General features: G+C 36.1%; 3 protein-coding genes and 1 long non-coding RNA gene across 7 annotated transcripts; 1 reads left to right on the top strand and 3 right to left on the bottom strand.

The window, feature by feature from the left end:
- Window positions 1-1,298: 1,298 nt before the first annotated feature.
- On the bottom strand, window positions 1,299-5,993 carry LOC116177048 (facilitated trehalose transporter Tret1-like). Its single transcript, XM_031495907.1, has 7 exons — window positions 5,791-5,993; window positions 5,622-5,739; window positions 2,839-2,974; window positions 2,582-2,790; window positions 2,405-2,534; window positions 2,221-2,357; window positions 1,299-2,169 (listed from the first exon to the last, which is right to left on the bottom strand). The coding sequence occupies exons 1-7, from the start codon at window positions 5,847-5,849 to the stop codon at window positions 1,402-1,404; spliced, it is 1,557 nt and encodes a 518-aa protein (XP_031351767.1). The 5' UTR covers window positions 5,850-5,993; the 3' UTR covers window positions 1,299-1,401.
- Window positions 5,994-7,698: 1,705 nt separating this feature from the next.
- On the top strand, window positions 7,699-8,473 carry LOC116177054. Its single transcript, XR_004146594.1, has 3 exons — window positions 7,699-7,833; window positions 7,892-8,329; window positions 8,382-8,473. It is a non-coding gene; the product is annotated as an uncharacterized LOC116177054 (long non-coding RNA).
- On the bottom strand, window positions 7,947-9,380 carry LOC116177051 (phenoloxidase-activating factor 3-like). The gene is made up of 5 exons (XM_031495914.1): window positions 9,054-9,380; window positions 8,778-9,006; window positions 8,530-8,723; window positions 8,386-8,481; window positions 7,947-8,333 (listed from the first exon to the last, which is right to left on the bottom strand). The coding sequence occupies exons 1-5, from the start codon at window positions 9,109-9,111 to the stop codon at window positions 8,020-8,022; spliced, it is 891 nt and encodes a 296-aa protein (XP_031351774.1). The 5' UTR covers window positions 9,112-9,380; the 3' UTR covers window positions 7,947-8,019.
- A 2,506-nt stretch (window positions 9,381-11,886) lies between these two features.
- LOC116177050 (facilitated trehalose transporter Tret1-like) lies at window positions 11,887-19,462 on the bottom strand. Of its 4 annotated transcripts, none has more exons than XM_031495911.1 (7): window positions 19,263-19,462; window positions 19,124-19,214; window positions 18,554-18,698; window positions 13,229-13,437; window positions 13,004-13,133; window positions 12,821-12,960; window positions 11,887-12,773 (listed from the first exon to the last, which is right to left on the bottom strand). In XM_031495911.1, the coding sequence occupies exons 3-7, from the start codon at window positions 18,678-18,680 to the stop codon at window positions 12,003-12,005; spliced, it is 1,377 nt and encodes a 458-aa protein (XP_031351771.1). In that variant the 5' UTR covers window positions 18,681-18,698; window positions 19,124-19,214; window positions 19,263-19,462; the 3' UTR covers window positions 11,887-12,002. The 4 variants fall into 4 exon arrangements, with proteins under 4 accessions (XP_031351771.1, XP_031351770.1, XP_031351772.1 ...); XM_031495910.1 differs by having other exon boundaries at window positions 18,554-18,689; window positions 19,263-19,460; XM_031495912.1 differs by lacking the exon at window positions 18,554-18,698 and having other exon boundaries at window positions 19,263-19,461.
- Window positions 19,463-23,981: the final 4,519 nt, after the last annotated feature.

Here is a 23,981-nt window from a genome sequence, read left to right as displayed (position 1 = left end):
TGCTATTATTCTTGCATCAAATTTTATAATAGACTTCCAACAAATATACAAAATTTAAGTAGTCTTAATGAATTCAAAAGAGCGGTGAAAATCATATTAATTCAAATTGAACCCTATAGTGTGTCGGAATTTGTGGAGCACCGGCTTGGGCTTTGATTGGTTTGATTATATGTATTGACAATACTTGCGTCAAATGTATTTCAATGTAATTGCAATTGAAAACATTTTTCTGCAAATATATTATTATATTATTATTATTCATTCATGCTTACTAAGAAACGAACGAGACTATACTAAAATTTTGTTGCGAACCGCGGCATGGACCGCATCCTGCGTGACATACCAGACCGCGCGGCTGATCGCAAGCGATTGCCCGCGGCCGGCAGACCGCGTTCAGTGTTGCGACCCCTTTAAAGATTTAAATAGTAATTTAGTTATGACACCCTTAAGCCATGTTATTCCCGGAGATAAGAAAACATATAATAATCCAACGTTCTACTTCTAAATATTTGTCTCCTGGTGTTGCGTCGAGCCCATACTTAGATATTGTCTGAAGACAGGATCACTTTATTGAAAACTGCTTCAGTCTTTCTTATGTCAAAATTGTTTAGCTAATTGGCGAATTTATTAACTGCAGCGCGCTCGAAATACGTAGCTGTTTCAAGTGACGCAACTTTCGTAGCAAAACTGTTAGTGTTAGCTGCATTGTCTGGCATGCATGGCGAGTTGCGAGTAGCCCTTTATCAATAACGTCAAAAAGTCTGAACGTGCGGCCCTCCGTCCAGCCGGCCTTTCGTACGATAACTCAAAAACACTTATAAAACACAAATTTGGACAATTTGGTACACAGATTTTTAGATTGACTTAGCGAAGAAGTGACTAAATTTTGGACTTCATGGGACTTCCCTGAGACTGGGCATCATAAAACGCATACTCCCTTCACTTGCCCATAGCTTTGGATGGGTTATTAGTCCATGGAAATGCTGGATTGCATTTCAGGTTGCTTGAGAGTAACAGTTTCAACTGCATTAACAGCAAATTTCACATAATCACTCTTGTGGTACTATCGCAGCGAGGTAGTGTGATTATCCATTCCATTTGTTGAGGAGATCTGTACATCAAAACTGGGGTTGGAAACGCCCATCTTAAAAAATACGTCACATTAACCATGGTGCCCTAATAAAAACAAGCAAAACCTCAATACGAACAAAATGCGGTAGTGTTCTTTCTTATGTCTTTCTAATGCGCTGCTAATCTGAAATGGAGGCAAAAGGTTCCTTGTAGCAATGCACAACTAATTTAAATTTTGTTTTCCCTTGTAATCGTAAACGCACAGCAAGAAATACATGTACACTACATTGACAGAATTGCATATTGAGATTTAGACAGTTCATAAAGTATTTATGTTTGTTCTTGATTAGTTCCTGAAGTTTTCCTGGTTACCCATAAGAAATTATTGCCTAGGAAATAATCCTCAATGTCATTTAGAGTTTTACCTTTTGTTTCTGGCAAGGCTATGTAGACGTACACAGCGGCCAGAAAAGATATGGTACCGAAAAACCAAAACATACCATAAAACTTAAAAGTTTGTTTTAGTATGGGATACATCTTTGTAATAATAAAAGTAAAGACACTAAACATGCTGAATGAGATGCTACCAGATAGAGCTCTCACCTTAGCAGGAAAAATTTCGCCCAACATCATGCCGGGAAGTATTAACAATCCTACCGTGCTACTACTTATGTAAGAGAGCAGAGTGCCCGCTAACAGATAACTGTTGGGGTTGGGCGAAAAGTACAATATTGTACCTAAACTCATTGCGGATATTCCAGCACCTAGCGCCGAAGTAATAGCTATCGGTCTACGTCCAATAAATGCCAGTGAGATTGTGGCCACTATTGTAAATGCCACTCGAACTGCTGCTGTTATAACACCCACTAAGAAATGATTCATTTCAATATTTCCAATTTCGGAAATAATTTCCACAGCATAAAACACAAATAAGTAAACACCACTTAACGATTGAAACATAATCAATACGTTCATAATGATAAGTGGTTTTAGTACTTGTGGACTTAAAAACATAGCTAGTGTCGATCGTGGATTTTCTTCTCTTTCCCTGTTTTCATTGGCGACTCTCTTGACGAGCTCATCAACTTCTTCGAGTGCCTACAAGTAAATTTTTGAGTAGCACCTTGATGCACTATTTGGTACTCCAACTTCTCTGATATTCCTTCGAAACCAAAAGCAGGCATTTCTGGCCTTGTCAAGGTTACCGTTTCTTATGTACCACACTGGACTTTCAGGTAGGTAAAGTAGCATCAAGGCGGATACCACTGGGATGATTATGCTCAGACCTGCAATGTATGCAAGCATTAACTAAGCGTACATAACAAGACTCTACCTGCAACTATTCGCCACTGCAAAACTGAACCGAGACAATAAATGAGTAAGATTCCAAAGGATAAACCGATAAAAGAAATACTGCTGTATGAACCTCTTTTACTCGAGTGTGAAATCTCCGCAATGTACACCTGCAAGCGTTGTTGCACGGTTTTGCTACAACTTTTTAGGTACCTACCTGCCCAGGAACCATGCCCAGTGACGTAGCAATTCCGCCAAAAAATCTACCAATCAGAACGAGCGTGTGGCTCTCCGCGATCAATATAAAAACCCACCCGACAGTAACTGTACCAACGTAAATCAGCAACGCTCCTTTACGGCCGAAATAGTTCATTAAAATTCCGCTGAAAAGTGCCCCTATTGGAATTGAAGCCGAGTTGATGCTTGCTAAAAATAATATTTATGTAAGTACAACGATACGCTTTAATTATATACCCATCCAAGAACCCATTTCGTCATCGATTTGTAGGCTTCCATTAACAGCTTTTAGTTGTGGTAACAATACGGCAGAGTATCCCATAATCATTCCATTATTTGCAGCGGTAATAAGAAGGTATATCACAAGAAAGCTCTAAAAGTCAATTAAAGCAATAATTTAAATTGGAATTTAAAATGGACATCTTACGGTGGACGTAGACAAATGCAAACTAAACTTATCTGAGAAAAAATTATTATTTTATATTTTATTAATATAGCGAATCTGCAACCTGATGAATATGAACAAATTAATGAGCCGAAGAATGTAGAAGGAGATCAATGCGCAAGATCTGAAGAGTCTGAACACAGGAAGAACCACCCAAAAACTCGAACAATCCGAAGAATGTGCGAAACCACAGATGCAGAAATAAAAGGTATTGAAAAATTTAAAGCAAATGAAATCTGAAGAATTTGAAGAAACCAAAGAATAGGGCGAATCCGAAGATTTTGAATAAGTGTCCGAAGTATCAGAAGGGTTCAAATAATTTGAAGAAATTCAGGAGTCCGAAGAAAATTAACTTTTTGAAGAATTTGAAGAATACGAGGAATCCGAAGAAGTTGGAAGAACTCGTACTAACGTGTGAATTTGAACTTGAAGAATCTGAAGAAATTTCCAGAATTTGGAAAACATATTCGAAGAAACTGAAGAATCCGAAGTATGTGAAGGATCAGAAAAATTACAAAAGGTCAAGCGCGTGTTATAAGAACTCAAAGAAATGTGAAAATCTAAAGGTTTTGCTAGAGCTAAATTTGGAAGTCGAGAATCGTCCGAATTCGAAGAAGCGAAAGATTTTGAACATTTTGAAGAATCTGCAAACACTGGAAGCATCAAAAGATCCCGAAAAATCTGGAAGAAATTCGAAGAACTTAGGATTCTGATAGATAAGAAACATTCAAATAGCTAATTTAAAAAAATTGCAGCGTCAGATTGAAGAATATCTGAAAAATTTTGAGAGAATAAAGAACGTGAAGAATACGAGGAAACGGAAAAGTCCGAAGAATTTGAAAAAAAATCTGAGGCATCCGAAGAATATTGATGATCTGAGGAATCGTATGGATTTGACGGCTTTGAAGAATTGGAACAGCGGAGAGAAACGCAAGGATCTGATGAATACGTAGAATTTGAAAAACCGAGTAGATTCGAGAAACCTCGAAGATTTGAAATGAAGAACATCAGTGATTTGAAGAAATAAAATATTTTTAACAACTTTAAAGCGAGTCCGTGTAAACGAAACGGTATATTTCAGGAATCTGAAGAAATCCAGGAATCCGAATGACTGAAGATAAAAAGGTTCACTAGGTCTTCTGAAAGATCCAAGGCAGCAATGGAGTTAAAGTGTTCGAAGAATTTAACAAAACTATTGAATATGAAAATCAAGGGAATAGGTAAGCTACTAAATTTAAAAAAAAACCAAGAACATTAAAAAAGTAAGGAACCTAGGGAATCATACGAATTGGACGAAGGCGTAAAATTTGGAAGAATCGGAATAATCCGAAGAACATGGGGCAGTTGGAGGATCTTAAATGGCCGCAAAAATCGTAAGGGAAGTTCTGAAGATTTCGAGGAAACTGAATAATCAAAGAATCTGCAAGACGTGAAGAATCTGAAGAAGTGTGGGAATCCGAGGGCTTCAAGGCAATATCTAAAAAAAACTGCGGGTCTGTTTGGCGCAGTGGAGTGTAAGCGCGACTGCGGTACTAAGGACCCCGGGCATGAATATTTGTAAATGTGGGTTGGGTTGGATCAAACCCCGCCCACTTAAAAATAAAAATAATAAAATAAAATAAATAAACAAGTCTGAAGATCATGGGGAAAGTGAATCCTAAGAAGAATCTTATTTCTTTGAAAATCTGACAGAGCTAAGGAATTGGAATCGGAAGAATTCGAAAAAAGAACCTAAATTCATAGGTAATCTAAAAAATTCGAGAGAAAGGAGAGGCGGGAAAATCTAAAAAAACTAAAGAATTTCAGTTTAATAACTTTGAAGAATTGAAACAATGGGAGAACCAGGAGGACAATAAAAATCTGGTGAGTATGTAGAATTTTAAAATTGAAGAACCCGCAAGATCTAAAGAAATGTATGATAATAAATTTAGCCATTATTGACGATAGGGGTACATTTTTAGCACTCTAATTTTTACCACTGCAGTTTTACTTCCATACGCTATCCTATTTTACCACTTGTTAGGTGATTAGGTTAGATTTCTCCTTCCTCTGTAGCATAAGATGAATAATTTTAATAATGGTGGTAAAAATCGATTCCTAAATACGTTGGTGGTAAAAAGAGTTGGTGGCAAATGGAGACGGTCGTTGTATAAAATGGGGGTTAATAGTTTTTGGCATACTTCCGCTGTAGTGGCCTGTATTGAAATTGAGGGTAAGTTTGTATGTGATGCCGAAACGTTTTCTTAAGGAATTCGGAAATAAGACCCAATGATTTTGCTTAAACTACTGCTACTATATAGTACCTCAAGACCAAATGCCTAATTTACAGAAGCTAAGTTAAGTAATGTACTTCTTTGAGTATAAGATTGTACCACAACAAAAATGTTTGGGCACCTGTGGTTATAATTTTTCATGTAAGAAAATTGTTCTTTATGGAAAGAAACTGTAGAGAATCCATTTGAATTGAAGCAGCTTTATATTTCATAGTAGGTATTTGTAATATACTCAAAAGGTTATCGCCAAGATATAAATTTTTTTTGCACGCGCAGCGAGTATACCATATAAAGAAACCAACCTCTAATGCCACGTCCCACCATGTCTTCTCGTGAACCTTTTGAGAATCTTCCACCGTTCTGGCATGTTGATATAATTCCTCCTCAAATTCGTAATCATCCGAGTCGTCGTCGTATATACTATAAAAATTGAATTATGTTTTTCCATATCTAATTACTAACTTTACTTACTAAGTCGTGTCCAAAGCACCGTACCTTACCGACATTTGCAATAAAATGAATATTTTCATATCATCATAAAAATAAAATTGTTGTACGTTTGACGTTTGACCGTAATAAGTTTTATGTGATTTTTTTAATATCCAGTTTTATGCAAGTATTTCGTTCATGAATTGCGATTTGTGAAGTTATAGCAGCCTGATAAATGATAATTCACCAACTACGCGTAGGTATAGATTTCTATGGAACTACTTCACTCTGATTTTTATAGTTGTCGTGATTCTGAGCCGAAGATGTGTAACAACCGGGATCTTTCGTTTGAAAAGGAAATCAAACTTGCGGTCGTTGTGCTTTGACCTCAAAAATTGCTACTGTTTACTTACTATTTTAGAATCTCACTTGTCAGATGGCATTAAAATAGATTTAAAATCGCAGTTTGCAAATGATCCATAGGAGCACAATTGCCGCTGTGTGTAGGTACTCTGAAGAATCCTACTAAGGTACAAAAAAGTGTACACGTTCCCGTTCCAGTATCTGTTTAAAATGTGGCAAGGTGCAGTAAAACACGTCCTATTTGCAAATTTGTTTACTGCATTAAGTGAAACACCTCCATCGACTTTTCTTGATCGGTAACAAATTTGTCATAATTTCCAAACTCTTCGTTACCAAAATATTTGTCAAGGGAATGTCGTTTAAAGAAATGATGATTTTGCAGTGAGTTCTAGACATTTTTCTGACTTTTTTTTAGTTTCTCGCTTAAAACTCGAAAAGTTTTTATCCTACATAATAAAGTCATATAGCGAAGAGAATGAGATTTTGACTCCATTAAGTTCCATTCGTTCATTACGAAGCGAAGCATGGTAACCCGGTAATTGGCCTATATGCCAGTCTTTCAAAAACAAGAGAAGTACAAAGATTATGATCCTATAACACACAAAACTAGTACCGGGTGATTCATTAGAAGTGATGACAGTTTGAATTTCCCGCAAATCAAAAAAATTATGAAGTTGGTACTAGCTGATAATCATTTATTTAATTGCAGTGGTGTATCATCATGCTTTCAATAAATCGTTTACTTATTTATAATCTACAAATACTGCTTCTGTTTTACCACAAATTATAAACTAACACTAGACAGTCACGTTTCTTACATATTTTGGTGCATCAACAATTAACGGCGACACTGGTTTCTTAAATGACAGTCATGACAGAACAAAATTACTAACGAAATTCAAACCGTCAATTTAATAATGCAAAAAACACTAAAACCTTACGCGCGAAATTCACGTGATCATCGCTTCTAATGAATCACCCGGTATAAATTGTGCACACCTCTTGTGCAGATAAAGCACATTTGATTTTTTTAAACCAAAATAGCTTAGTAAATGGGTGCGTATGCTATGGTTACCGATGTTTTCTTTTTTGGTAGATGATGAGGAGGGCTTTTTATACATATGTACATATTTAAAGGCCGTGTTAGAATAATTAAGTAATTTTAGTCACTTCGATATTTAATTTACGTTTTCCATATGTTTTTTCGTGTTAACTTAATATTTAGTTTGGGTCTCAAAGAAAACCACCACTTTGTCACCCTAACTTCATCATTTATGTGTCCGAATACGTGACCAGGTGGACCGTAACCACATGGCCACATTACATGGGGTTTTCGAGGATATTAATTCAGTCAGTTTTAAGAAGTTGCCTTCTGAACAGCGCCGGAATCGGTCGATTTGAAAATAATGTAAACCAGTAATCTTAAGATGATAAATTCAAGTTTATACACATATTAATTATGCTTGTTATTCAAATTTAATAAAATTATTATCGTTGGTTACGAAACAACCTGGTCCTTTGTTTGAAGTCAGAGATCAATCCAAGATCTCAAACAGGCCGCTTGGCTTACATTCATCATACATCACCAATAAATATATTTCTTCGAGACGTCCCAATCGTCCCAAAGCGGTCCAGAGCCATACTACGAGTTAGTTTTCTGTGCTGGCATTGAATAAAAACTTTCTAAATACCTACGATGCAGAATACATTTTCAAAGAGAAGGTGGGTACTACAATAGCCATTCTTAAAAAGCGTCATATATGGTATTTTAATATTTCAGTGTTGGCTAAAATAGACATGGTATAGGTAGACACATGGACATCTCTACTAAACAATTTATAATGAATTTTGCTTTATTGTTTTAATCAAACTGTACTACATACTGAAACTCTCCAGTCAAACCATAAGTTAGCGCTTTGTAATAGTTGTTACAATCCAAGGTACATAACTGGCGACTCTTGTATATATAGCGGGGAATCCTTGCACCCCGCAATCGTATCCATAGGAAACGACGCCAATTAAATACCAATTTTGTTCACCGGTAGATATGTTGACATAGAAGTTCATTAGAGGTCCACCAGAATCCCCCCCACAAGTATCTTTACCATCTTCACCCCCGACACACAACTGGTTGTACACCAAATTTTCGAATAAAGCAGAATTGCATTCACTGTTTCGCTTTATTGGTAGATCCACCTTTAACTTAACATCTGATGCTGTTCCTATAATTGCATTACAGTAAGTAGGTACTAGAAAATTATTGGAGTTAGGTACCGTTTTCCGTGAGGCCCCAGCCAGCAGAAAACAATGTTGTACCTCTAGGAGGGTTTAGTAGAGTATGTGATGGCAAACATATCGGCTTTGCGTAACCTATAAGAAGAAACTACAAACCAAATTACGCTATTATAGATTATTTACTGTTATATTTTACATCCGTTTCCAAAAAAATCACACCAACATCGTTTTTGATTGATTCTTCGTCGAAGCTAGGGTGGTAAACACCGCGTGCGATTCTTATCTTTTGCACCTTTTCGTTGCATACAACCTCCCCTTGTACATTTCGACAGTCGGGATCGCTAGAAAGCTTCCAGTCCCCTATCCACGCACGGGTCCTAAACAGTAAATGATGTACATAACAGGTTGCCAAAGTTGATTTGAAAATTTACAGTCTGTGTGGACTATTAATACAGTGTGCCGCAGTTACAATATGCCTCTTGGTTACCAAAGATCCGCCACATTTGATTTTTAGATTACCATCATATTTATCTTGGTATTCTATAGCGGCCATCCAAGGGTACTCATCGAGCTCTGCCACTTGACCACCAAAAATTCTATTTATTGTAGGATTTATGCCACATTCACTAGTGTTTGGGAACGCCGGGTGGTTTAAGATAACTGAAAATATCAAGTGTAAAAGGAATGTTCAGTGAGTTCGTACTCACCTTGTGAATATGACTCCCTTCCAAATGCGAGGAGTACCAAAAAAACTAAACCGAACATGACTAAATAACTGAAACATTTAGTTTGTAATTTGACATAAAAGTAACAGCAAAGTTGAAAGGGTATCACATTCTATTCCATTGACTAACAATCTCGTAACATTTTTTTTGTTAAGGTTATGCTGTTAATATTGATAATTGCCCACATTAGCGACAAAGAAAACTGACTGTCAACTTTACTTTTAGGAGGATAATTAAAGGTACAGGTATATCGCTTGGTTTTCGCCAACTTTATTGCATACATTACCCATAGGCAGTTTACTCGAAATGACCTACTTAATATGACGTTTTTTGATAATAGATAAACTTAGACACAAATGATAAACATTTGATTAGCAGGAAATTTTAATATTTAGAAATTTGATATGACCTCATCAGTTTGTTTTTATTAGATTTAAACAAGTAATTTTATTTGTTTATAGTGTTGTTGTTCTCCTGACATTGTTAATGTTCTGAGGGCATTATTTGCCAGTTGAATTTATTTCATTTTACAATTTAGTGTTTATTTTTGGTATATACTCGTATCTGGGTAAAATTTCTTATTCTATAGATACCCATTTTAGTATATATGGCCTTGTAGGATTCTATTAACCGTTTATACCGTGTAAAAAATCCTACTACAGTTAGTATTCTTCACTGTATCTGTTACTTTCTCATTTTGTGTCTTAGCTATACGAGAAGGGGGGCCGTAATTATCTTTTCTTAAAAGACTGTACCTTGAATACTGCTTGCAATCTCATCTACCCTTTTCGCGTTAAATTAATGGCAGTCGATCATTTTACCGGTTGTTTTCTATAAATTGAACCGTAGCTTGATGTGTTTTTGTACTATATTGATGTATTTCCATGTATTGATGTCCAAACAGATTCGCATTAGGATCTGAACTTCGCCCTTTGCACCTCATCATGACATTATTTATTTATGTTTTCTAGTGAGTGCATTATTATTATTATTATCTTGTTTGCCATTTGTATTTATTATGTCACTTGTATCTCGCTTTTATTAATTTGTTTAACTGCATCTGATTCGATTGCCTGATTTTTATTGTGCAATTTGAGATGATTAATTTTGCGTTTCTCTTTTGCATTTTTCTGCCGCAGTTGATTTATTTTTTTATATGTGTTATCCCAGGTTTTTTTACCGTGTTGATTTTTCGTGCGTAATATGTTTCATTTTTCTTTTTTTTTGCACGCACACAGCCCTTAGCTTTATTCATTTCTCTTCTAGATTGTGTCTCGCGTTTTAACATTTAAAATAAAAGGACCACCATAGTATATCACAACGTAAGAGTGCTATTCGTACTACCCAGTCTGACCCAACTCTAACCGAGATTGAAAGTGGCGTGAAACGTCTGTGATTGGGCATAGAAGTCAAGCGCTGCTTGTAATTCTTCACCAGAGTTTCCAACTGTAGGCAGTACCGGATCGGGGACCCCGAAGATCGCGGTAGCTGTGTTACGCTCAATCAGGCGTCTGTGTGCCTCCACCACACGGGACCAACACGCCAACTTTCAAATCATGCCCTTTGAATTGAAGAACGCACCCGATAAGTTCCATCTCCAACTTTCAAATTTAAGTTCATAATTTAATCGACATTTTACTCCTCCACTGTTAAACTGTTGTAGGGGTTCCGCAGTGAAAGAATGATCGCCAGGTAGGAGCAATCAAATAAATTTCCACCTTTGTTGGTTTATACATCAACTAAATGGAGCGACGGCACAATTTTGCAGTCAATAATAAACAATTTTATCGGATAACGAGAAACCGAGTTATCAAATGGTTTTTTGCTTACAATTAGCCAGGGGGTGGCCAAGGGGGGCTGAGCCCCACCTAGAACGTGGTCCTGCCCTCACTGGAAGTTACAGTTGATGGTTCTTTTACAAACATTACAAGGGAAGTCTTTACCAAAAACTTCTTAAGCTCCCCCTGCAAAAATACCGGCCACCCCTGCTATTTCATTCTGGCTACGGGCCTGGGCAGTATGAAATACAGCTTTTTGTTTGGGGTGTTCAGTCCAAATACTTGTAATGTGGTTCGTGTTCGTTTGCTGCCTGTATTACATTGTTTCGCACTATTTTGTAGTAGGTAGGTAATAGTTTTAGCCAATACGTATTCGTCCCACTCATTTCGCTTTACAAACAGTAATGCTTTAGCTGGGATTCAAACCTCCGTCAGAGTCATCAATTGCCACCAAATTCTGAATCAAAGATCGGAGTATACAGTGATCCAAAATTGAGGGCAAAGATTTTAAGGGTGTATTTACCAGCCAAAAACAAGAAATTTTTTTTCATATAATCGTATATCCCAACTTGCATCGTTTTCTAGATACAGGGTGTAATTTTTTTTAAAATATCGGTTTTTATTTATTTTATCCTCGCCAAAAAAATGCTCTTATGACGACAAATAAGCCTACCAAATTTTATTTAAATCGGCTGAAAGGTTGTTGAAAAATTGATAAAAAACCGATTTTTTTTAAAAACTTTTACACTCTGTATCTAGAAAACGAAGCAAGTTAGGACCTACGATAATATGAAAAAATTTTAAAATCTTTGCACTGTATTTTGAATCACCCTGTATATTGGAAAGAACAAATATTAACTGTACTTAAAATTATTTATTATTTTTTTACTTTAAAACAAACTCAAAATACTACCAATAACGTGTCCATAAAATAACATTACAATAAAATGATCTCAAAGATAAAGACACAATCTTCTCTCAAAAGCATACCCTCTGAGAAGGTATACTGTAACTATGGCAGTTGATTTTTATTTATCTTACACAGGTAAATCAGTAACAAGTGAATATATTTCACCCACGATAACAATCACAATACTTGTTATAGCAGCCCTAGGTTCCTATTTTAGAACTGTACCATTGAAGTTTTGCTAGTTTATTTCATTAGCGCGTCCGCATTGTCGCATCTTCTTCTATCTCTTTGTTTTCTGTTTGTCCACAGTATACTTTCCTCCATGAAGTAATCTTCCACCTCATGTAGAGTTTTGTTTTTCGTTTCTGGTAGCGTCAAGTAGATCCACAAGCAAAGTAGCAGCGACGACACCCCAAATAATGAAAAAAGACCGTAAATCCGTAAGGTTCTCTTAAGGAATGGATATATTTTAGCTACGCCAAATATAGAAATGCTAAACAGGGTATAACTTAAACCACCAGCTACTCCTCGAATTCTTGCCGGAAAAAGTTCACCAATCATAACACCGGGCAATACAAGTAGTCCAACGGTATTTGCTGCTACATAAAGGAACAAGCAAATTGGCATAAAGTATGAGGAAACTCCGAGGTACACACAAATGCCTAAAATGAAGGAAAACAACGATGTGGTTACTGCAGATAGTAGACCCAGCCTTCTTCGGGTCATATAGTGTAATAAGACACACGAAACAAACGAAAAGATCATTCTAATCAGTGCGGTGAGCACAGCGATCAGCATTTCGCTTACTTCCAATTGTTGGGTTCCCATTTCAGCAATAATATCAGCAGCATAGAAGACAACGACGTACACCCCCGATAATGTTTGAAGCAAATTGAAAATTATCGAAATAATTAAGGGCTTCAAACAATACGGTTCGAATATACACCTCCAACTGTAGTTTTCCAACTTTTCGTTTGAAAATCTCGCAATTAAATCTTCAACCTCTTTGCCGGCCTTAAATGTTTTGCGTGAGTTAATGATAAACGTTACATTTTGTTTACTTTTTCTGTTTTACTCGCTCGAAACCATACACAAGCCGCTCGCGCTTTTTCGATTTTTCCTTTTCTTATAAGCCAGACGTGACTTTCAGGATAGAAAAAAAGCATAGCTATTGCTATAAATGGAGGAATAGTGCTTAATCCTGAAATGAAGCGTTACAAATTGAAACTGACGGTCTTACATACCTGCTACCAGTCGCCAATCGCACACTGCACCCAGAGCATAGACAAGCAAAATTCCAACAGCGTAACTCACAAAAGGGGCACTGCTTAAAATGCCTCTGGCCTTTGGTGACGACACTTCAGCATTATAGACCTACAATAATTAGTTTTACATTTATCTGAAAATTCAGACGTAATGGATAATAATAAAAGGGGCGAGATTATTATTATTAAATTCTTGCAAAGTACCTGACCTGCCACCATTCCCAATCCTGAAGCTACGCCGGAGACGAACCTTCCAGTCAACATTGTCGCATGATTTTGGGCAACGCCGGCTAAAAGCCATCCCAAAATTACAACACCACACTGAATGTGCATTGTTACTCTACGTCCTATTTTATCAATCATAAATCCAGATATCAGAGATCCAATAGGCATTGACCCGGTAACGATGCTTGCTGAAATTAACAAAAGTCACGAGTTGGGTTTAGAACATTGTACTCAAGACATTAGTCTACCTTCGGTAGTTTGGTTTGAAATGGAGAAACTCAGTTTCAGCAACAAAGTTTAATGAACACTAATTAATAAAAAAATTTCCACAACGCCTGAGTGCTGAAATCTGAAGGCTCCGGATACACAGACGGGCAGAATTCATTTTTCTCAAAAAATACACTGAAGTTAAATACTTGGAGTGTTTTTAGAACTTCCTTTTATTTATTTATAATGCTAAATAATATTTGCATTCACTTATTCAAAAAATGTACACCTATTTTCAACGTTCCATTAATTATTTATTGAGAAACACTAAATTAATTATTGAAATTTAAGCAAAATAATACATGAATGAGAGCTTTGACTGTCTTAATTTGATTAGATCTGCCTACTATATGAATAGCAATTTTTTATTCATAGCCGATATAATGACCTTTTATGTTGGGTATTTGTTGAGTGAGAGTGAAAGATGTGTCAAGACCCTATATATCTATGTATACAAATATCCATTTCAGGGGAAATTAATTTGGTAAATTTAATTGGACACTTGACACCAAGTAGCTTTTAATTAATATTATAGTGTTTCAAAATAAGAAGGCAACATGCAATATCATGCATGGTATCCATGACATTACCCTTCACTTGTGTAGTTACTAGTTGTTATCGTGATAGAAGGGAAAAAACGAGGCAAACAATAAATTGAAGTGTCACTGAAAACAAAATGTACAAGTAGTATACATAAAGAAACAAATAGTCCGATATTCGAGTAGTTTTGATAAGACCACTGATTAATGTATTGGTTTTGATTTGAAAGAACCATACAAAAACGAATGATAAAAGAAATTCTTGATAGGTACCTATTTGTCCGAATTGAATTGGTATATATGTATAGGTAAGATACTATCCTAAACCACTAACTAACCGTGAATGTTTAGGTATTTTTAGCGTATTTTAATCAAATTTGAAAACAAATTGGTTCGCCCTTGTTCGCCTCCGTTTAGCAAAGCACATATTTTTCAACTGCTGATAACGTTAGCAGGTAAGTAGGGGAATTCCTACTTACCTGCACATCATAGCAACTCTGTTGTAACCATATGCATTTTGAACAAACGGCGTCAAAATCGTTATTTATTTACCAATTTTATTCGTAAAAGGTCGAAATGGGAAATACTCGTAAGTACATTAGCTGAAACATCTCAGAAACAACAAGCTATAAACTTCAGAATTAGAATTAGCTCAATTTAGATAAGGAGAATAATTTCTAATTAGAGTATGTACTTATGCTTTACGTAAATCGCACATTACACATTTGGAGTTCTTCTGATTAACGGTTTGTTATTTTTATTTTCATTGCTACGAAGGGGAAAATATGTATTTGGTTGTTTTTTGATAATAATTAGCTATCAGATTTGGATCACATTCAAGAAAAAAATTTTTAATGACTATTATATTGTCTTAGTTGTTGACCAATTGGCGATTACATTGGACAATAATTAGGAGGCGGTCAGATTAGCAAAACATTAGCCCCACAAATTTCGGGATATTTATCTAATTTGACTCCTATCTTCTATGGTTTCGGAGATCCCCATGATAGACATCCTTATCTTCGACACAATGTAGGTATACAAGAAGATTATAGCCAGCTCCCGACGTTTCCGTTAATAACTTTTTTTCGACTTCCAAGGTACCCCGAATTTTTTAATCGCAACTTTTCCTAGGGTCCTCTACCCTGTATATATTCGGTTTCACCCCCTCTCCTTCCCATGGCCACTCCCGAGGAATGCGTAGTCATACGCCTCCCGGTGGTGCTTCCATAAGAGCAAGTGAGGGTGCCAAATGGGCACCACGGCAAAACTTTTGTTTGGGCGGGGGGGTTAGGTGGGTGCTTTTTTCGCCGTCTCTTCGCTTTTATCCCTCGCGACGTGAAAGCAAGACGACCTAAAAAAACCTACTATTGTCCGAATGCGCCCGAAACCGCCCCCCAACTGACAGCATACCATCCGACCTCAATTGATGAAGAGGGATGGCGAGGGACCTTTCCAGTGAAAATCGGACGTAATCCGAAAATATACAATAATAATGGCCGGTAAAAACTTATTCATAATTTGGCGTTTATTATCGGATACATCAAGAGCTAGAAGGATGCGGTTTTTGACTTTGGTCTCGTATTCACTCCCCCCGACTCCACTACCAACACTCCATCCTACCCTCGCTTCTACCCAACTGTTAAAACATATCACCCTTTTTTACGTTTTTGCGTTTACTCGGAAACGACAAGGGCTAGAACTTGAGGTTTTTTTACCTTGGTATCGCATATAGACCAGTCGCGTTCTACAATCTAAGGAAAATTGGGTAAATGCACAAGACGCAGTCGCCGAAGCCGAGCAATCTCTTCCTTCTGTGGTTTAATGTGCGAGGCGAAGCCGAGTAATGTTACAAGCGTGAGACTAGGTGGCATCTACGCATTCGTACCCTCCCACTCCACGACCAATACCCCCTCCGCCCTTCTACACCCGCTCATAAGTGACAATTTTTCCTTATTTTGGCGTTTATTCGGAATTGATTAAAATATAATAACCGTTGATATAACTGGTATCTAATTTTTAATCTTATGCTATAGCTCGTTGAAAAGGGAATTAAAAAATCTATCAAATAATGTAAAAATCCAATATAGCGCCTATTTAACTTTAGGAAGTTGGTAAATGTTCCTCAAAGGTACCCATCTTTAATTTTGTTTTGACATCAATTCTAAATTAGGCGTGTCAAAGACAGTAACTTTTATATATATCTCTTATACTTTCGATGATATAAGACTTTATAGGAAATAACCAATTTTAGTTTTTTTGAATTTACGTCGAACCTATTCGACATTTTGAATTTCCACAAAGAAATTTTACATAAGCATCTAAAACTGCAAAACATTGTTCATTTAACCAATTCTCTATCTTTAATAATAAGAAAGTTACCCATGCAATTCCACCAGATCTGGGACACACTGTATATTTAATGGTTCACTTTAGAGAAAAATATTGTTATCAGAAATTGTAGACCATAAAATTCGCCACAACTTTGATATACACTACTTTTTTTGTGAAATGTTTAAAATAAAAGATATAGAGCTTCAAAGTAAATTTTTATAATTCTGAAATTTCTATGCAAATGTTTTAACCAAATTTGATACTGTATCTCTATAATTAAGAGTTTTATGAGAAAATATCTTGAACTCATCGTGATATAAATCCCCCCACCCTGCACCCTTATCAAAGGGGATGCATTCAACTTTCTACCCTTACTAGTGGGGATATTTGAATCACTGTGAGATAGTAGCGCTTTCTAATATACGTTTGAAGTAAAAAACTTTAAAATTTTTCAAAAAAGTTAAAAAAAAAAGCTTAAAAGATGCATACAAAACTGTTTTTACATGTTTTATTAAGCTTTTGGTATACCCGCAAATTTAAAAATAAATTTCAACATTTCTGTTATTAGTAGCAATTCATAAAACAACAAAAGGCGCCAGCTATTGCTACTAATAACAGAAATGTTGAAATTTATTTTTAAATTTGCGGGTATACCAAAAGCTTAATAAAACATGTAAAAACAGTTTTGTATGCATCTTTTAATTCTGAACAACTTTAAACTCCGTTTTTTCTGTAAAATGTACAGGAGGGCAGGATATTGCATAAAACTAATTTCCCATGTTAAATCCCTATGTTCCTACTTACCGTGCACCACCACCATGGTCTACCATTTTTAATAACAATATTTTTTTGTAAAGTGAATCTATAAAAAGATATGAAAAACTAAAGAACCAACCAAATTTCTTTGGTTTTAGGGATGTTACGGAGGAAGCACAAGGGGTGGGAGGTCGAAAACTTGGATTCTTAACCACCTTCCTCCATGACATGCAAAAAATTGGAACTACTTCTCGTTTTGCCGGAAATTGACCATTTTTCGGTCTCTATTTCCCGGACTAGTAGGCTCTTTTTCATATTTGTAGACGCTCCACTGTTTTTCAGTAAACTTTACAGACTTCGACGATAGGCGGCTCATTTGAAAGAGAATGGGGTTAGGATCTCGTGCCTACGGGTATTTTCTCCCGGTCCCTAGCATTAATATTATTAGGAGGAAAATACGTTTTCGTCATTTATGTTTGCATAATGACATTTTAACTTGTTGGTTTTATAATTAATTTATTCTATGCTATCGTAACCAAATAGATTTTTGCTTGTTTACCTATTTGAAAGTTAGAATACCTATTTCTTTCAAATAAAATTGAAACCGAGATTGAAACTATACTATTATATTAAAGACATATTTTATGAGAAACGCCTCCTTGTAAGTTATACATTGGCAATGAAAAGCCTACTGCCATGTTCAATGCAGAAAAAGTGAACCTACATCACCACAGCCACCCCCGCATGCACCGACTTACTGTTTTTACATTACAATATAGCACCAATGTTGCCCTTAATCACACCGTGTGTGCCACAGGTTCAATTGACAACACACTGACACGATTTTATTCAGTTATGACACTCGAAACTTTGTTGTATCTACCTACTCGTAATACTTTTAATGATGCTCGAGATCGTTTATAATTTTGTATTGCTGTGTGTCTGTTTGTCCCCCAACTTTGTTTAGAAACGTCCGATCGCTTTGAAAATTGGTAGGTACTCAATAAGAAAGGTCGCTGTTGTTTTTCAGCAACGTAGACCATCGGGCCAAAAAGGTACAGCGATGTCGAGGATCGTTCGGAATTCAGTTGCATCGAATTTTTGCAGTTAATAAATGTGATTCATGTAGATCTTCATAATGGGAAGGCTGTAATAATTATTATTCTTCTAGTCTTCTCATAGGAAAATTTTTACTTGTTAGGTAATAACATTTTCATGGGAAAGGATGAAAAGAATAATAATTTATCATTCCCAACCAAACAATTTATTCACACAAACTAAATCAAAAGCACCAAATAACAAAAGTGGTTTTTTAGTGATTTTTGTGGTTTTAATTTCAGTTTGTTACTTCACGGATATCGGTGTTTCCAAATAACGAACGAACTCAACAAAGTGTCTTAGTTATTACCTATCCACGATCCCATTTCTTCATCCGTGTATAATATTGAATCATTCGATTTCAATTGCGGTAACAGAACCGCAGGGTACCCCATTGCCATTCCAGAACTGGTCGCACTAACAACAACAGCGAGCATGAGTAATATCTGAAATCACTGTTTTGAGTTACTTTTATATTCATATTTTGTATATCCACACATTCCATCCAGCTAATATCAGAAAGACCTAGTGGTCTCGTGCTTTCTTAGCAAGTGTTAAATGATGATAAAGTTCAATGCCCAGGTGCAGAACGTACAATTGTACAAAAGACATTCCGATTCGACATGCTATACAATAGGATCTTATACAAAACTTAGTAATTGAATTTAGGCAAGGTATGCCGTATGAAAATCGAAATCTAGTCCTCTTGGAAATATAGGTACCTCGATCGAAAAGTTATTACGTTCAGGTTCAGTTTCAACAGCAATGAATTTGTTTATTTCCCATGATTTTTTAATTGTAGGCACCCGACTTTATTGATGAAAAATGTTTGCGAAATATTGACGAAACCTTGAAAACGTACTAAAAATAGTCTACTCACATTGATAATGAATTCACGGCTATACATAGCAGTGGGTAACTTTGGTTCCTCTTTGCCATTCTCAATTAGGGATACATTCTTGTGGTCTTCTCTAAAAGTAAAAACGTAAATTAATTATTAAAATAAAATACAATTTTACGTTTCGCTCTCCATTGCCCTTCTTCCCAGAGAAAGTTGCGCGATTTGTCGGACTTCGAACAGCGAGTGTGAAATTACGATGATGAATTTGTTTGATGTGAATTGTGAATGTGGTAGGTAGGGATAATCTTGACTGATTACGTTAACAAAAAAAACTAAGTACTAGAACTAAAATGCGCATGGCAGTGTTAGTTGATAACTGTGGTTTCCTAATTCTTAATTCGCATAGTCGTTAATACCACCGGCTCGGCGTCCATAGCTTTTGTAAGAAGGGAATTTCACCTTTAATACGTTTTCGCTTAGGTGTTAGAGTCGTTTTTGGACCCCGGCGCAGGCTATACTGCGAAACCAAGTGAGGTAGACGAAGAATCCACGCGGTTTGGTTTTTGTAGTGTTTTTTTTGGACAATTTTAAGCATCAGGTAAAGCATGATGCTGGTTGCTTTTCATCTCGCTTGTTCTCCATGCGTTTCAGGATTACATACTATCTCTTTGAATTAGAAAAATCTGTTTCTGTAATAGAGCTTTAGAAGTAAAGCGAATATTTTTTGTAGAAGTATCCTTACTCGCAATTCGATTTCTACATACCTATTGCCACTTTATTAACGAGCTCCTAGCGAGTTCATAATTTTGCGGTACCTGTCTGTCCGTCCTTATAGCGTGCCTTGATTCTAATAGATTCGAACAGGTGGCATAAGTATAAATAAATCATTTGATTGTAACGAGAGCGATTATTTTACGTAAATTTTTGCGATTTTTTCAATGAAATATGCAGAAGAATAATTCGTAAGGTTGAAAACAGTCAAGGTTTCAAGAACATTCAACCAAACAATATTACTTATGCCAAGTTCAAGTTTTTATTTTGTCGATTGTAATCCGGCGAGATTTTAGGTGGATTTTTCAAATGATAAAAAATTCCCTACGTGATGGTTTTGTCCGTCTGTCTGTTCCTCGCCTAACTCGAGATACCGATGTCAAACTAATCGATTTCTACGAGTTCAAGGATCAGTGGGATTGAATATGAGCCGGATTAAAAGTCTGGTTTCCGAATGCGAGCTGAGTGCCAAAAAATTCCCCTACTGAAAATCGTATGCGATTCTTCGTATATTGTTTGTAATTTGCGTCATGTCCATCAATAAGTTCATTGTTTCAAATCGTATTTGTCGCCACATTGTCGAGAGTTGGTATTGATTTACCCCCCCCCCCCCCTTTGTTGGCGCTTCGGTTTTCGTTTTGTCAAACTTTCCATAAATATTGTTTTAAATCCTTTTATATTTACGGTTCTTCACATACAGTGTGTTCGAAATAATAGTCACCGCAATATCTCTTTTATTTAACGACATTCGAAAAAAATCTAATTTTGTATGCATATTGAAACTTCTGGCATAACATCCGGTTAAACTTGAAATCAATGCAACGTTTGTTCTACAAATGCAATATTTTTTTATACAACAATCGATTTGCAGTACAACATCAAATACACATATGGTGGCTATACAAAAATTGAGAAATTCGTGATTCATCATTAAGAATCTTATGAAATTTAGTATTCCGTGTGCTGTTGGGATGCGCTGTGAAACACCTACATAAACTTGCTCAATATTCCGATTTGAAGATTTACTTTTGCTCGATATGATCTCCCTATGTAAACATTGAAATAAAAGGCTAAGGAAGGAGGGTTATTTACATATAACGTATACGCTTGTTGGGATCCAATTAGGCTTCTCAATATGGCAGACTTTGACAATTAATTGACATTTACGGTAAACTGGAACATATAATAGTTAGCTGTAAATCGAAGTCAAAAGCTACAGAAGAAACGAAAATTACATTTCATAGGTGGTAACCATGTTATATTTTTAGCGCATTTTTTAAGAATTAAAAAAAATGTGTTATTGTTTGCGTTTTGTCCGTCCGTCCGTCCGGCCGGACCCACTTCTGCCGTTTCGAACTACTTCTAGGGGAATGGTCCTAGAGTCCTGGAATTTTTTGCAGTAGGTAGCCTATACCTTGAAGGTGTGCCAAACGGCCATCAAATTTCGCTGTCTAAAAGGGGGGCCCCCCACGAATTATTTACTGAGATTCTGTTTTTGAAAGTAAAACGTGCATAACTTTTACATACGACAACCAATTGGTCTCAGATTTTGCATCCGCATGCCTTTAGTGGTGCCAAGTTAAACTTTAGAAAATGGGAACACATGTTCTACCCTTCATTGTAGTCTAATGAAAGGACTCATCGAAATAAATTGGTTTGTACAAACTATAACTTTCTCGTGCGACTCTTTTTCGAGATCAGTGAGGGGGGTGGGGGGTTAAAAATTAAGTTTATCTCTCATTGTATTCTAATTAAAGGTCTCAACGAAAGGAACCGTTTTCTACCAACTACTACCCTTATTTCTGTCTTTTTATTAAAGTACGGCGTGGAGGGGCGGGGGGGGGGGTGGAACTAGTTTTATCATTCATGGTACTCTAATGAAAGGTCTCAACGAAAGGAAATAATTTCTACCAACCATAGCCTCCTCGACCTTTTATCGTGACCGGGTATATTCCCTTATACCTCAAGACGGATTGTCGGTAGAGGGGGCGATTGAGACGTCTGCAAGAAATATATCCATGGGTGATGTCAAAACAAAAGCTATTTCGGTTTAAAAAATGCATTTTATCTGCACAAGAGTTGTGCACAATTTGTACTTGTTTAAAACGGTCTTCTTTCGCGATACTTAATTGCATTCATTTTGCAGGTTGTGATACAGATCCATTGCCGTAGCAATAGTGTGGAAACTTGTGTAAAATAACATTTTGAAATACATACTTTTCAGATTTCTTTATACAGTGACTGACGAGATAGATGGATTTCGTTTATAGGAAGTGATGTACATATGTAATTTCAGTACAACCCGCAAAAAATTAAATATATTTAATGTATATACGCCACTGAGCGTATGAACGTCCGCCATATTGATGAGAAGCCTAATAGGATCTTAGTCAGGGCTGGCTAAAGGCAAAAGTTAGGTGTAAGCAAGCACTAAGATTTGCTTTGCGCTTCTACTCACCTCGCTAAATCATGAATAATGGGACCTTCTGGCAAGCATGTTTTTAAAAACACTGTGTGTTAATGTCATGCAGATATTTCCGAGTATATTTCAGGGAGTGATAGCACTCGTCAAAATAAGAAAAATATGTAAATATGTGCGTGGTCTAAAGGGCTTAATTTTCGTTATACAGGGTGGCAAAGTTTCAATTTTTTTCTCGTATATTACGCTTTCTGCTCTGCTTATGCTCTGTGCACCGCTTACGCCTAAAGTCGGCCCTGATCCTAGTTAATAATACATAAGCTCCTTCCTTAGCCTTTTATTTCAATGTATGTAACACAACAGACACCGCTCATTCTGATAGCACGGGGCATGCTAGATTTCATAAGTTTTCTAAATACTGTATATGAACCATATGCATATTTTATGTTGTCGTACAGTAAATTGATTGCTTGTCAAATATTAAAAAAAACATAGGCATTGCCAAACCGGAAGTGGTGCCGGAAGTTTCAATATACGATCGGATAGATCGTAATGTTGAATACAAAATTATATTTGGCAAATGTTTCTCTCGCAAATTAAAGGAGATGATTGAGGTGACACTCGAACACACTGTATATGGTAAATAGCAAATAAATTTTAAGAAATAACAAACATTTTAGTAGTAACGATAATCAATGAATTTCAATATAGTAAAACATCTAAAAAGTTGAAATACATATACCTAGGCTCAATTGACTCTTCGTGGGCCCGTGGGGTACCACCTTATTTGCTTGGTTCTTCTAGCGTTAAAAAATGAGTATTGAGATGAGAGGGAATTATTATTGCACGGAATTAATCTAGGGGGAAACAAGTACCATTTTTGGTGTACACTATGGTAAAGGTCAAGATTTTGCAACTAGAAAAGTGTATTATAACATTGTGATTGTTATTTGGGTCCGTTGGGTAGTAAATCGAAATTAAGAGAAAAGATTTTTTTTCACTACTAGCGTCTGATGGCATGATTATTAACCTTTTTTCCACTTGTAAAGTAGGCTTTCTCGGCAGTTGTTCAAAGTGGTTAATAATGTGGACATTATTAACTAGTAGTCAATAATGAGAACTGTCACGCTGTCAAATTTAGAAATCACAACCCGTAATTTCGCTCAATAAACCTTTAGGCAAGTTCTCTAAAATGAATAATTGCCACCATTCGTCATTTACAGAGAAATTACATACCTAAAATTATCACATTTTGAAAAAATTCGAAGGAAATTACTTTTTGAAAATATCTCAATGACAGAACAAAATACAGCCTGTTTGACTTTTACTTCCACGTACTTGCTCGACATGTTAAATTAATAAGCAAGAAATTCTGTCCAACCGTTCACATTCTTAGCAATATAATATTAATTTAGAGGACTTCAAGTGCTAGTAGTGAAAAAAATAGTATATAGACCACGGTAGAGAAGTCTATTATTGCCTTCGCACCTTACACTAATCTTGGTGCTCAGGCAATATTACTAAACTTCTCTACCTTGGTATATAATGTACTATTTCATTGTTATAATTTAATAAGTGTCAAGTTAGTAATTTGTTTATTGCCAATATTTCACGATTATACGAGTGTTTAATTAAGGGCCCATTGAAAATGATGCAATTTAAATTTCTAAGTCATTTACGTAGAAGTTATTTAATAAAAACTTCCTT

Source organism: Photinus pyralis, unplaced genomic scaffold (assembly GCF_008802855.1).
Source record: "Photinus pyralis isolate 1611_PpyrPB1 unplaced genomic scaffold, Ppyr1.3 Ppyr1.4_LG7, whole genome shotgun sequence".
NCBI lineage: Eukaryota > Metazoa > Arthropoda > Insecta > Coleoptera > Lampyridae > Photinus > Photinus pyralis.
This window is presented reverse-complemented; position numbering and strand designations above follow the sequence as displayed.

Coding starts and splice junctions, on each gene's coding strand:
- LOC116177050 (XM_031495910.1), bottom strand. Junction 12,961..13,003: donor CGATTGGCGACTGGTAGCAG/GTATGTAAGACC, acceptor GCTTCATTTCAG/GATTAAGCACTATTCCTCCA. Junction 12,774..12,820: donor GAGCGAGTAAAACAGAAAAA/GTAAACAAAATG, acceptor AAAACATTTAAG/GCCGGCAAAGAGGTTGAAGA.
- LOC116177051 (XM_031495914.1), bottom strand. CDS start 9,111: ATGTTCGGTTTAGTTTTTTTGGTACTCCTCGCATTTGGAAGGGAGTCA. Junction 8,724..8,777: donor ATTAATAGTCCACACAGACT/GTAAATTTTCAA, acceptor TTTACTGTTTAG/GACCCGTGCGTGGATAGGGG. Junction 8,482..8,529: donor AACGGATGTAAAATATAACA/GTAAATAATCTA, acceptor TTCTTCTTATAG/GTTACGCAAAGCCGATATGT.
- LOC116177048 (XM_031495907.1), bottom strand. CDS start 5,849: ATGAAAATATTCATTTTATTGCAAATGTCGGTAAGGTACGGTGCTTTG. Junction 2,791..2,838: donor CGAAATGGGTTCTTGGATGG/GTATATAATTAA, acceptor TATTATTTTTAG/CAAGCATCAACTCGGCTTCA. Junction 2,358..2,404: donor GCAGTGGCGAATAGTTGCAG/GTAGAGTCTTGT, acceptor CATACATTGCAG/GTCTGAGCATAATCATCCCA.